The 13,673-nt window shown below is 37.5% G+C and overlaps 1 protein-coding gene across 3 annotated transcripts in view; it reads left to right on the forward strand.

Annotated features, from left to right (window-relative positions):
- GRIN2A (glutamate ionotropic receptor NMDA type subunit 2A) overlaps positions 1-13,673 on the forward strand; it is a 156,999-nt gene that overhangs the window by 102,323 nt on the left and 41,003 nt on the right. For all 3 annotated transcript variants that reach the window (XM_036392354.2, XM_036392355.2, XM_036392353.2), the window contains exons 6-10: positions 1,141-1,346; positions 2,778-2,946; positions 3,061-3,214; positions 7,679-7,804; positions 10,223-10,452. In XM_036392354.2, the coding sequence (XP_036248247.1) occupies positions 1,141-1,346; positions 2,778-2,946; positions 3,061-3,214; positions 7,679-7,804; positions 10,223-10,452 (885 nt within the window). The remainder of the gene's footprint in view (positions 1-1,140; positions 1,347-2,777; positions 2,947-3,060; positions 3,215-7,678; positions 7,805-10,222; positions 10,453-13,673) is intronic.

The raw sequence follows: 13,673 nt of genomic DNA on the forward strand, positions 1-13,673 counted from the left end.
GAAAACTGCAAAGGTCATGTGCTTATAGGCTTCCCCAAATAGGAATGGATATAAATCATGTTCTCTGGGAATTTTTGTGATTAACTTTTTAAGTTTTTAGAAGATAGAACATAGGTAACAATTTTAATTTTTTAAGGGTCTGAGTCTCTTATTGTACTGTTAATTCCCACCATTTTCCTTGCAAAAGAAATATTTGAACAGTCTTATGATTATGTTGTCATTTGTTTAGCTTAAGCAGCTCAAGAATTATTAAAATGCATTAGGTTATAAATTATGTGGATTGCTAGCTCATTTATATTATCTGTCATCATAATTAGATTTCTGGATAGAAAGTAGTTAAACAATCTGAGGAGGAAAACACTAGACTCAAAAATATTTAAATCATAAACCTCCTTCTGGTGATCTGGAAATGGAAAGAAATGTGGGTTAATTTAGAAGGGATATTTTATAATAGTAAATAAGCTAGAAAATTTCATGTGCAGTGGGGTTTGCTTTCTTAAAAGTACTCAACTGTTGGCAGAATAAAATAGTTATGAGAAATTACTCTAATGGAAATTCTTACTAAAAATGTGGTTTGGTCTCGCTCCAGTGGAAGCCTGGGTAAAGGCTTTTACAATGGCTTTTCAATGTAAAAGAACACAAGAGTCTTCTCTTTGGGAGGATACAGAAATGACATTGTGATATTTGGTTATTGGTCAGATGTGTAGGTGTGAGTGTATATTAGAGTTCTTCTTTGGGGGTTCTTTGGGGTTTGTTTGATTTTTTTAAAGTAATTTTTTATTACTTCAAATGGGTTCTGGTTACAAATAGAGTATCTGATTGCTGTTCTCAAATAGAAATGCTGAATGTCAAATTGCAGTGCACGTAACACCAGGTGATAGATGGTGTTAATTGATGACATCCAGTCTGTATAAAACAGTTACCTATTAGAATAATGTTACCTTATTTGTCTTTACCACTGTGCATTTTCTCATTTAATGCAATTGCTATAAAATTTTAAAGTAACTTTAACAAAACCCCAGTCCAACTGTCCTGGCCATGTAATTGCCTGTACCTGTGTCCCAGCCCATTTAATATTGGCTCCCCTTTGTCCAGCACCATCAAGCAGCTCTCAGCAGCCTGTGGCTCTTGGCCTTTCAGGTGGGGAAGTGGGAGAACAACTCCCTGAGCCTCAAGTACTCGGTGTGGCCGAGGTACAGCTCCTTCGCAGACAGCGACCCCGATGACAACCACCTGAGCATTGTCACCCTGGAGGAGGCTCCCTTTGTTATCGTGGAGGATGTGGATCCTCTCATGGAGAGCTGCCAAAAAAACACCGTGCCATGCCGGAAATTTGTCAAACTTAAGTGAGTAAATACACAACGTTCCTTTTTCTTTTCCTGTCTGCAAAATATATAGTCCTCTTCCCTCTTCCCTCTTCCCCTTCCGTCTTCCCTTCCTTCTTCCCTTCCCCACACGCTCTTTGCACATCCTCCTTTTAAAAAGTTGAGAGTTTCTGATTATACATGTGTAAGTCACATTGAGTTATTAACAAGGTAGTAAATTATAGTAAATTCAAAGTCAATGAGAATCAGCCCATTTCAGTCATATGGAAAAAGATTGTGTTCCAAGATGGGACTGTTTTAATGAGTCCTCTTTGAGTTGTTTCCAGCTATGTTGAGATTCGCCTGCTTTCATTAGTCTGTAACAATTTGAAAATGTCTCCTAATGAAAATGTAAGTTTATGCTGAAATTTGGTATAGAATAAACTACTCCAGCATAAAATACCATCAACAGAAAAGTCCCCTTCTGTCAGTGCTCAGTAACTTCAGAGCAGTCATTAGAAATCAGTGTACGTTTGTCAGTGGTGTTTCACCTGCTCTATGCCTTGATCTGTGTGTTTATGAACTGAATATAACAGGATTTTTACTGATCAGGTGTGAGGGAATATGATGCATGTTTCTGAAGATTTCCAGAGGCTGCTAAATAGTTGTACACATACTTCCTGAAGTCCAGGAAAAAAATTAATTTTTATTAAAAAATTATATTATATATAAATTTATATATATTCTATATTATTTAATTTATTATTATTAATTTATATATTATAAAAATATTTTTTATTAAAAATATTTTTTTAGTTAAGTTCTAATCTAGTTTAATTTTGAATTTTTCCAAAGGCTGTAAGATACTGCCTTGCCTTCTGAAAATGCATTTAATAAAAGGTTCTAGAGGTCCCAAAATGAACATTTCAGAAAAAAAAGATGAAGAGAAAACTTGCATCCTTGCATTTAAAGGTGGCCTGAAGTTCACCTTCTCCTACTGCAGGGAAAGGTGCACTTTGAGAAGATGCATCCATTTCCAGCACAGTTCACAACAGTGAACTGCTGTGCCTTTTTATAGCTTACATGTTCTTTAATTACTAAATGACATGTAGTCTGATGTCTTGAGAGTAAAAGTAATAAAAGTTTAATCTAATCCTAAGAGAGAGATTAGTAAGAGCAGGCTGTATGTCTTGATGGAGCAGTGCAGAGCATGAGGCTGGATCCTGGAGTAGAAGGATGTCATGTGAGGTAATGTTGTTTCTGTCTCACCAAGCAACTCTGTCATGATTAGCAGGAGCTGCAAACACCATATAGCTAGAAAAGCGTCCTGTGGGTTATTTTTGCCTTGATTCAGAAAAACATGGTCATTCACAAGAGTGGCAAAATGTTGTTTCACAGTGTGCTGTATCTTGCTGTTGTGCTGCCTCTGTTTTTCCCAGCAGGAATATTTATGTGTGTCTTCTCTGTTGACAGCAACAAAACTAATGAGGGAACGAACGTAAAGAAGTGCTGCAAAGGATTCTGCATCGATATCTTGAAGAAGTTGTCTAAAACTGTCAAGTTCACATATGACCTGTACTTGGTGACGAATGGGAAGCACGGCAAAAAGGTCAATAACGTGTGGAACGGAATGATCGGTGAAGTAAGTTCTCTTTTGGGTAAAAGAGTTCCTAAGGACTCAGTGATGTCTGGTTGAGCTCTTTGGAGGAGGGAGGAGTTCTGTGCTGACCCTGGTGTGTGCTGTCCCTGTGATCAGGTGGTGTACCACCGGGCAGTGATGGCTGTGGGCTCACTCACCATCAACGAGGAGCGCTCGGAAGTCGTTGACTTTTCGGTGCCGTTCGTGGAGACGGGGATCAGTGTCATGGTGTCACGGAGCAACGGCACGGTGTCACCATCTGCTTTCCTAGGTATGGTCTCCAGCCCGTCCCGATAACCTAACTGCATTGTTGGGTGGATTTAACTGTGTGTTAAGATATGTAGTGCATTAACACAGTTCTGTTGATTTTTGAATTTTACATTAAGAAGTTTGTGCTGTGTTGATGTGCTGATTAACATGACCACTAAACACATGGACACAGTGCTGTTGGTTTTGGATGCTGAAAGTGGAAACCAAAGACAGTGATTTCAGTATGAAATAGAATCCTCTAAAACCTTCAGTTAGGAAAATTACATCCCCAACCCTGCTTCCTTACATACTAAGTTACGCTTGTTTAGCCCATCATAATTTGTTTAATATCTTTTAAATATTCGCGAAATGATTGAAAATTCCATTGTAGAGTTGAAAAGCAACTTCCTTATCTTTAGATATAATTTAAAGCTAGCTTGGTAACAGCTACCTCTGGCTTCTGAACACCACACTACTGCACTGGAGAGCTGAGTGTTTTCCCCATTGATGCGTCTGAACAGTGGAGATAGAGCAAAGAAATGAAAGGCTGGGCAGACAGGAGATGGGATAAACAAACAAAGATTCTGGGCTTCTTTTCTTGCATGCTTGTGCATTTTTCCTTTCATTATTTCCCTCTCCTCCTTTAGTATTTATAGTTTTTTTAATGTTTGGCCTGAATTTACCTGAAGCTGAAGAGAGAAAGAGCCATGAGGTGGTTCAAAAATGCCCAGAATGCTGTTGTGTTCTTCATAATGTATTTGGGCCTACTATTTTTAAAGACATCTTGTACTGGACTAGTGACACTAAAACCATTAAGTAGAAACATAAATAATCAGTATATTCCATGTATCTTAGGGCACAGTTTAGAATCTTCAAGTCCATTGGTTCAGCAGTGAGACCAGTCCTAAACTGCTAAGTGGAAGTTCTCCACTCCCCTGAAGTTGCTCACAGACATTGAGGAGTAGATTAGTGGTGTAATATCAGATACAAGCAGGCAAATAATTGAATTTTTTTACACAAGAATCGTCATTTAACCACAGAGCTTATTTCTCATATCTGTTCCATAAAAGCACCTTACAGAGATGATGCAAGTAAATATGACACAGTGAGTAATGAAATAATTTCCCAAATGTGGTGATACCTAAGTAGATTTTGCTGATATTTGATATGAATGAAAGACTTTAAGTGAAATTGCAAGAAACTGTACTTATAATAAGAATATTCAGAGAGTATCTTTTATTTCTTTGAGTCATTGAGTTGTAAAGTTAATCTTTTAAATTGCAGTTGCAGCATGTCGAAATGACCATTGGAAATAAAAATTGGGGTGTTTTCTAAGGTGCAAGTGCAGTTGATTTTTTACTTCTCCCTTAAAAACCTGTTTACAGCCACCATCAAAAGAGAAGCTGCTTTTGCATATTTCACAAGCAAGAGAGTTATTAGATTTCTAAAATGCATTTAATGTTACTGGTTTAGTTGGATGTGTATATAATTCAAAAGAAACAAAAAAAGAACTCCTTCTCATAAAGCTCTCTAAAATAGCTCTACTTTGGAAGAAATCTGATTTTACTGCACCAATAAATCAAGTCTGTGCTCTCAGAAGTGTGCTCTGTTTTTTCCAGGCATAGATGAAGCTGCCAGTTTGCTGGAATTGACTGTGTATTTTGATGAGGTGTGCGTAGTAGTAAAATGTTTTGCCTTGCAAAATACTATCAGGCAGATAACTGAATTTATTCACAGACTGATTTTGTTTCAATTAAATAACTGTCTGAGAATAGTCACCTTACGTAAGACTTCTTAAAGATTTTTTAAATATCTGTCAAATATAGTACTATTTTTAAAGAATAGCACTTGATTACAGTTCCTGAAATATCTGGGTTTGTGAATTGTTTCTGTGAATGTGGACAAGTACAGGATTTTGTGTGACTAGATTTTTCCAGTCAGTTGTTGTGTCCAGTAGATCTGAGTAACTGATGGGCTGTGACAGCCTCGTCCTCATTATCTGCTGTGTTCTGGTTCTGATGTGTCTCCTTCAAATGAGAATTTGATCCATGTTAAAACATTTTCACGTTGTACTAGAGATAATATATACTAGACCTACAAATACTTTTTTTAATGATTCTGTGGATTTTTGGTTCAACTTCATTTAAACAACCAAATAAATAAAGAAAAAGCTTATATCTCCATTCCTGTATTTTTCAGAGGGAGAGTTCATAGGTGAGGTCAGTTTTCTTTTCTGGAGGCATTGATAGAATAGAAAATCTATGCCCCTCTTTATTTAATGAATTCCTTAAGTTTGATTTTGGTGGTGGGAGGCAGGACTCAAAGACATCTTTTCCTTGCTTGATATTCTCTGTTGTCAGTCATTTGAAATATACACTAACAAGTCATATATTAGTTTTTTTCTGCCATATTATAGCTTTACTGAAAATTCCTTTAAAACCTGCTGCTTGCCTGAGGGAAGTTCCCTTCCTGTCCTTTGAGAATCAAAGCACAGTGCTGAATGTGTAATTGGATCTCTGATATGACAGGAAGATCGACTTTGTTATTCAGTTGATTTTGTACTTGCTCAATCTTACTGCTTGCTATCCCAAATAACTTTTTGTTTTCCTATTGCTTCTATTAATTCACCACCTCATTACCAGACTCCTTAAATTATTAAAGAGAATTCTGCTTAAATTCTTGTTTATAGCTCACTTTTGTACATTGGCTTGTTTTGCCCTTTGCCTTCTTTAGATTTTGACAAATTGCCATTGCTGTTTCTACACTGTTGCTTTTGATAAGGGTTTTTATCAGCCTTACTTTCTTCTGTGAGAACGCTGTCAAAATTTTATAGTAGTTCTACATGAATTCCAATTTAATCCAGTTACTAACTGAATTCAGAAAATATGTTTCAGACTGTATTTGGCTACATTATGTCCCTTCTCTGGCTGCATCTACATAGATCTTTCTGCCTTCTACAAATTCTGTTATTTTCCTAACTTACCATTCTCTCCCAAACAAATAGTTACAGTATTGAACAAACTTCATACCCTGTCTTAAAAATAAAATAATTGAAAAAATACTGCTCCTTTGCCAAAGGAAAACAGTGTGGTTTAAAATGTCCCTGCTTTGCCTTAGTTACCATCCAAAAGCACCAGTGGGGCTATTTGTTATTTGGTCTTGTCTAAGTCACAGATTTCTGAAGAAATCATAGCAAAGACAAAAGCTCTCATGAGTTTTCTATGCTTGGGCACAAATTATTACATTTCATTCTATTCTGGGTGAATAATCTGAATTTGGGCAAGGCTCAGATTGGGCTGTTGGGCTTAGAACATCTCAGCTCTCATTCATTGTCCTTTCCTGCAGTGAGGGAAGAAGTTTCAGTGATTCTAATCTTAAATTCAGAGAATGAAAAAGCTACAAGAGAGGAACTTCTTGGGATTTCAAAAACAGGCAAAATTTTCAACACACTAATTTTCTGTAATTTCAATTCTTTCTTTATTCTGTCCTAATTAGAAATAGTATACTAAGATTTGTCTTCCCACACTTCAGAGCATGCTCACACTTGTTTTATTTGCACAAGTTATGATGTGAAGTGCCCCAAATAAGTTGGCCTGATAAAGAGATATTAGTTTGCCATGCTAATCTTTCTTACAGATATCCTTGTACCAAAGCAGCTACCACAGGGACTCCTGAAATGACAGAATCTGTGGTTGGGAAAGATGATATTGGTATCTGATATTGATATGGAGTCCTTTCTAAAAGTTGGTGCTTTGTCTGATATTTGAAACTGCTTCTAGTTTTATGCTCCAACCTACTTCCTTAATTATGGTTCTTCTGTCTTTCAAACTGACATCCAATTTTCCATAAATCCTTTTGATTTCAGTAATTTTCTCCCAGATGAGAATGAGACATTCAAAATGATGTGGTTGCAATTGATAAAAATATCATCTTCATTGCTGTTAGATGAAAGTAAGCACAGAGAGAAAAGAATCCTTAAACAAAAGTGTTTAGTTTGAATGCAAGTACTTACTTATCTTTCCTCCTCTAACACTTTGTTGAATAGAAAATGAGAGAGAAGTCTACTTCTGTGAATTACCAAATGTATTAAACATATGCTTAATTGCTTTTGCTTTGCAGAAACACAGTCACAGTGGTTGGACCATTCTGCTGATAAATTTCTATAATTCAGGATGAATAGACACAGCAACCTGATTGTGGACTGAATAAGGAACAAGTCAAACCAATTATGGGCCACTCAGTGTCAAAGAAAAGTGTGCAGCCTTTTGTTTTTAATTACAACTTACATTTCAGCTTTTGAATTGATGGATTTTGTCTATATATACTAACAGCAGTTCATTATATATGGCTTAGTTATTTGCTAGCATTTTTGTTGGAAAAAGCTAATGTAAAGGAAGCTGCTGGGCTTGCCTGGTGAGGACATTAGAATTCTTGTGCTGTGACTGGTTTAATGAACTGTGTTTCTGTTTCTCCTGTTTTGCTGCAGAGCCTTTTAGTGCTTCTGTCTGGGTGATGATGTTTGTGATGCTTCTCATCGTGTCTGCCATGGCTGTCTTTATATTTGAGTACTTTAGTCCTGTAGGATACAACAGGAACTTAGCACAAGGGAGAGGTAAGATTTGCATTTTACTCAACTCCATGTTTATTAAAAAATCACGTATTTCCCATCCCTGGGTCTCCATCTTTTCAAATAAACATAACATAGGAATAAAACAATGCAATTAGCTATTAAACTGTTTATGTTCTTCATTTAAAGTATCATTTCTTGAAGGCTGGTTATGCTCATGTTTATAATTCCAATTCAATGGGATAAAGACAGGGAGCAGGGTGAGTGGTATCAGAGTTTTATTCAGGCAGTGTTTGGTTAGTACATGGCATCAGTCATAAAGTGTCAGCAGTGAAATATGTTCCACTCCTGGCTATTACAAATTGATGACCAGTTCAGAGAAAGTTACCTAAAATCCTGTGGTGTGCTGGGCAGTTTGAAAAATAGCAGTAACATTGTCCAGAGTTCTGTATAGTCCCTGTAAATATCAGAACTCTTAGCCTTGAAATGAGGCCCCTGGTAGAAGGGCATCTCTCCTTTCTGTGCAGCACCCTCAGTTATAGAAACTTCATTTGCAAAACAGACAAGCTTTGTATTAACTCTTTCTCAGTGAAAGCTGCACTTTGACTCAAGAGTGAGGATTCCATATCTCACCATGCCCTCATCTTCCCATTTCTTCAGTGACATTTCAGAGTGCAGCCTTTGTCAAAATTTCTAAATCATTCCTGCCTTGTTTCATAACAAGAGATCTTCCAGCTTGGTGAACACAGTTCTGGGCACTATTAAAAGCAAATGATTTATTCTAGACAATGGCTGGCTTGTTCCCTGAAAAAGTGGATTATTGTAATGTTCAGATGATGTTATCATTTTAATAAGATGGTAAATGTGTAACCTCTGTCTGAAATAAACAGTGTGTTAAAAGAGAAGTCAAAGGTGAATATAGACACTGGGGATCCAGGGGCTTGGCTGTTCTATTCTGTGCCTGAATTGATTATTTAGTGCACATACAGCTACAAAGACATGTTATGGCACTAGACCATCCCAATTTACCTCTAAAGATTTGCCACAAATTTGCTCCCTTGGCATATAATTTCTGTAACACTGTTGCTCAAAAAATGCACATTATCCCTGTATCAGTTCAGTCCTTAATATGTCTAGAAGGTAGTTGCATAAACTACCTTCAGTCAGCTCCACTGTGTTTATTTTACTGCACTCTGTTTTCCTATTGCTGCTGCAGAACAGGAGCATAATCTGAGATGTAGAGTTTGGCTGCATTGTGAAATATTTGCACTGCACTAGAGAGCATTTCTACTGAAATGAGAATATGCACTGAGTATACTCACTTAGGGTTTCATTGTTTTAAGAATAGTTGAATTATTATTAAAATAAATTATAGTTTAAATGAATAGCTAAATCTGTATTTCTAATGTGCATCCCCTTGGATAAAGGGCAGGCAGGGAAGGAGATAAAGTTACAGATTTCTGCATCAGAGCTTATTGACTAAATTGCAATTGAACTGAAAAAAGGATAATTATAAGTAGGCCAAATGAGTCACAGTCAGGGGAGGTCTGTTTCTCTGCACTGAGGGTGCAGGGAGCCTGGATGATGAGCAATGTGTGATTGCACTGTGCTTACCTAGAGCTGGGTGAGAATAACTGCCCTTGGTTCTCCCAGGGCTCCATAAATGGGGCCTTTGGAGTGGATAATGACATTGTTAATTCACTGCTGCCCCTGGCTGAGCCTGGGGGCAGCGTGCTGCCCACTCCCACCTTTGGGGTGAACTAAAAAGTAACACAAAATAGAAATAACGAAAATTACAGAATGGCTTAGCTGGGACAGAGTTTTACCTGTAATGTCAACACATTTGGAGGCACAGAACTGACTCTGAACATGTGAGGCAGCCAGAGCCTGGCTTGCTCTGAATTCCCTGTCTATAGAGGTAGCTCCTTTGTTCTGTCTTTCTGATTCATGCTCTGAGTACAAAGGTGCTTAAAAGTAGGTGACACATTCACACACTTTGATCTTAAAAATGCTTATATAATGTTCAAAAAACATAATGTTGGATGACTGGAGATGATAAAAATAATTTGGGTAAGAAAAGTACTAGAATTGAATCATTAAGACTTAAACCTCCAGTTTTCCATTTCACATGTTTGCTGGCACAGAAAACTGACAGGGCAACACTGTGGCACATTTCTTCCTTCAGGAGACACACCAGCCTGCTTCTCCTCCAAACCTATCCTTTCCATTTTCATCATAAGAATTTTGAACCATATGCCACATAGAAAAATATTGGATTATGCTTTAAAAATGTGGAACTTGTCGTTGTAATGGAGGGTACCTATGGTAAATCCTGTGAGTATATTTGGAGTACAGTGAACATATATATACCAAAATATTTTCTAGCCATGTCTCTGGGACTAATGGGTTTTCCCTTCATGGTACATTGGCAAGGTTTAATTTTAGTGCTCTTTGAATTTTCAGATCCCCATGGGCCATCCTTCACCATTGGAAAGGCAGTGTGGTTACTGTGGGGCTTGGTCTTCAACAACTCTGTGCCTGTGCAGAACCCCAAGGGGACCACGAGCAAGATCATGGTGTCAGTCTGGGCTTTCTTTGCTGTCATCTTCCTGGCCAGCTACACTGCCAACTTAGCTGCCTTTATGATTCAAGAGGAATTTGTTGACCAAGTGACTGGGCTGAGTGATAAAAAGGTAGGTATTCAGCTCAAAAGATGTCAGTCTGCATTCTCCATAATCCTTCTACAAATTTGTACTTCCTGATAAAAACTCTGAGCAAGATAATGAACTAAAACCGGATGATTTCCTTCTGAGTGCAAGTGCAAGCTTTACTAACACACCTAAGACCCAAAGCATGAAAATATCAGTCTATTTTTAAAATCTCTGCAGAGCCTATTCAAAAGTAGCTGCATTAATTGAAAATTACCTTTATTTTATGACAGAAATCAATTAGTACTTAGTTAAAATTAATGCCTCACCAAAATAAAAAGCTTGAAAAATTTTGTGGGATATTAGTAGTATATTATAGAAAAAAGTCCATTTGCAAAATTATTGTGATGGATATGCACAAGATACCTGAAGGGCATGCTTTTGTTAAGACTGTGCCCAGTTGTTTGAAAATGAAACTAAATATTGACATTAAGAAGAAATATTTAAAAACAGTATAGCCCAGGGACAACTTCACAAAGGGTTTTTTTCTCAAAGGACAGAAAATAAAGGAAAATGTTACTAAAAACAAACCAAAAAGGCAACATCTCAGCCTTGTCTGTTTCTTATTGTTTTGACTTCTTTTTATGACCAGCCTTTGATTGATTGCCTGGTATATCAAAGCAAGCATGGCTAGAGGAAAGATAAAAAGAAACCAAAAATGATAATAGTTTTGTTTTAATTTGTGTTGTCATACAGCCTTTGAAAGAGCATGAAGATTGTTAAATATCCCTCTGTTTTAAGATAATATTCTGAGAAGAGGCAGATAATTGGCATTCCTTCTTGGGGATAAAAAGAAGAAGATTTGATGTCTTTGTGCTGTTGGTGAGAACGAGCAGAGCATTTTCCTGGGCCCTGGGTTCTGGCAGGCTCTGCCTTCACCTGGCACAGCAGTGGGCTCAGGTGTGACTGACCCTCACCTTCCCCTCCTCGCTGGCTCTCTGCCATGGCCTGGAAATGTCAGCTCCTCTTCTGGGCTTTTGGCTGAAAACTTCCTCACGTTTGTCACTTTTTCTGTTCTGACTGCTAAGTAGGATTTCGTTTCCACAAAAAGCAAAATAAAAATAGAAAAATACTTGAATCAGAAAATACCATCTGTTCTTGTGTGGTCTGCTGATCATTTATTTGATCTGCCACCTTTGTTTCTATTTTTTGGTTCTTCAAACTTTGCCTGAAGCATGTAGATATAAGGCAGGGAAGCCATGCCTTTTCTGATTAAATTAAAAAGGTTAGGACTCCAGAAGAACAATGAACTATTTCAGAACATTCTTCTTGTCATATATGGGTTGTTGCCTCCTCCACAATCCTGAGGTTTCTTGGATTTTAAAAAAGCAAATAATTTGAGTAATTTATGGGAATTTATCTGATTGATGTTAAATTATTTTTCTCCCATCTTTGCCATGTTTAACAGTTCAGTACAGAACTCTGACCCTTGCAGGAAGCAAAGCTGTCACAGAAAGGACCAGAAATGTGGGTATAATCAAATTTGAATAATTAATACCTAAAAGTTCACTAAATTTTTTACAAAAATTAAAAAACCCAAACCCCACTTCTGGGCTGGTAAATTATTCTTCTCTCCCACTTTTCCCATTGCCATACCTAGAGAGTCAAGCTCTTCTGTCAGTGCTGTACTGTCAGTGCCACAAAGTGTTTCCAGTTAGAGATACTGGGGTGTGATGGAAAAATCAGGAAAAATCAGGAAAACTGCCTCTCTCTGAGCAACCACCCCTGACCCTCAGCACTCAGTGTTGTCCCATTCAGGAGTTTTGTTGCACTCCATCAGCTGGTTCACCAGATTTGCTGACATGATGATAATGTGTTATTTACCCCTTGATGCTCTAAGACCTCTTTACAGTTTCCTCATCCCTTGAAACGTTGCTAATGAATTTGTGAATGCCACGTCATCAGTGTCACCCAGAAATCCATGGCACAGCCTGTTCTGGAGTTAGGAGGGGTGGGTGTTCATAAACTCAAATGATTCAGCAAATGAGAGGAAAATTATATTTTCGACATTCTTGTGTATGTAATAGGTGTTCAAAAGCTTTGTCTTCATCAAAAGGTACAGAAAATGAGTCCAAAGTATCAAGCAAAGATTGAAATTCATGGCTTTTGTACTTTTGAGACCTTTTGTGCCTATTTCATGCAATGAAACAAAAAACTTGCTGAAGGAGGGTAGGTATCTGTGCACAGAGCTGTCTCACAGAGTGCTGTTCTGCTGGGGTTCTGCCACACATACACATAGTCCAGCAGCTTCTCTTCAGCTTTAACAGGAAACCTTAATGATGCCACTGACAGGCAGGAGATTATTTACTGTTTTCTAGTATTTTAGTGGCATTTCCCATAGTTCCCTTAAAAAACTCCAGAACAATAACAAACAGCTGCTCTCAACACCATTCTTTTCAGGCAAGCAAGTAAATCTTTAAATTAAGTCAGTATGCAATGATTCTGGCAGATCACTTAGCTGACTAATGAAATTGCCAGTTTTATTAAGGCATATAGAAAAAATAAAATAAAAGCAAAATGCTGGAGTTGTGTTGCCATCTGCCACAGTTCTGTAGGGTGGCAGAGCAGGGGGAGACAAGAATGAATTGGTCACTCTTCAGAGTAACAGTAGATCTCTCCACTATGACTCAAACCAGGGCCTTGTGCATTCAGCTCAAGAATTCTGTCCATGATTCATGATTTAAAAGATCAGTATTTCATGAAATTCTAGGAAGAAAATTATTTCCTAGCAAACATGACATATTTTGTTTCTTGTCACGGGGCTTTAGGGAAAATGAATGCATATAGAGCCTTGATTTTTTTTTTCTTTTCTTGTCTCTTGCCTGCCACATGGATCTTTGCTGCAGTCACAGACAGTGACAGTCCTGTGTGCTTCTCCAGGACGTGGAAGTTCACAGAATATAAGTTTAATATTATTGATGAAAACTTTATTCATCTCAGATATGAGTGCAGTGTTGGATAAAAGATTTAAACCTCTTTCTTCTTTACAAGCAGTCTGTGAGCAGGCAGTATAGTAGCAGATGATGGTTTCAAAAATAATCTCCTCGTGAGTGATAAAATTTGTTGGTTGGTGCCAAGAAATTCCAGGCTGTAGATGGGGTTTGGAACTATTAATCTGCTTTTTAACTCTGTGACTTTTGAATGAACTTGGGCTTTTTATTCATCCTTGTATTCTGCAGAAATATTTTTGTCTTCCATGAAAGTTC

Source organism: Molothrus ater, chromosome 16, assembly GCF_012460135.2.
Source record: "Molothrus ater isolate BHLD 08-10-18 breed brown headed cowbird chromosome 16, BPBGC_Mater_1.1, whole genome shotgun sequence".
NCBI lineage: Eukaryota > Metazoa > Chordata > Aves > Passeriformes > Icteridae > Molothrus > Molothrus ater.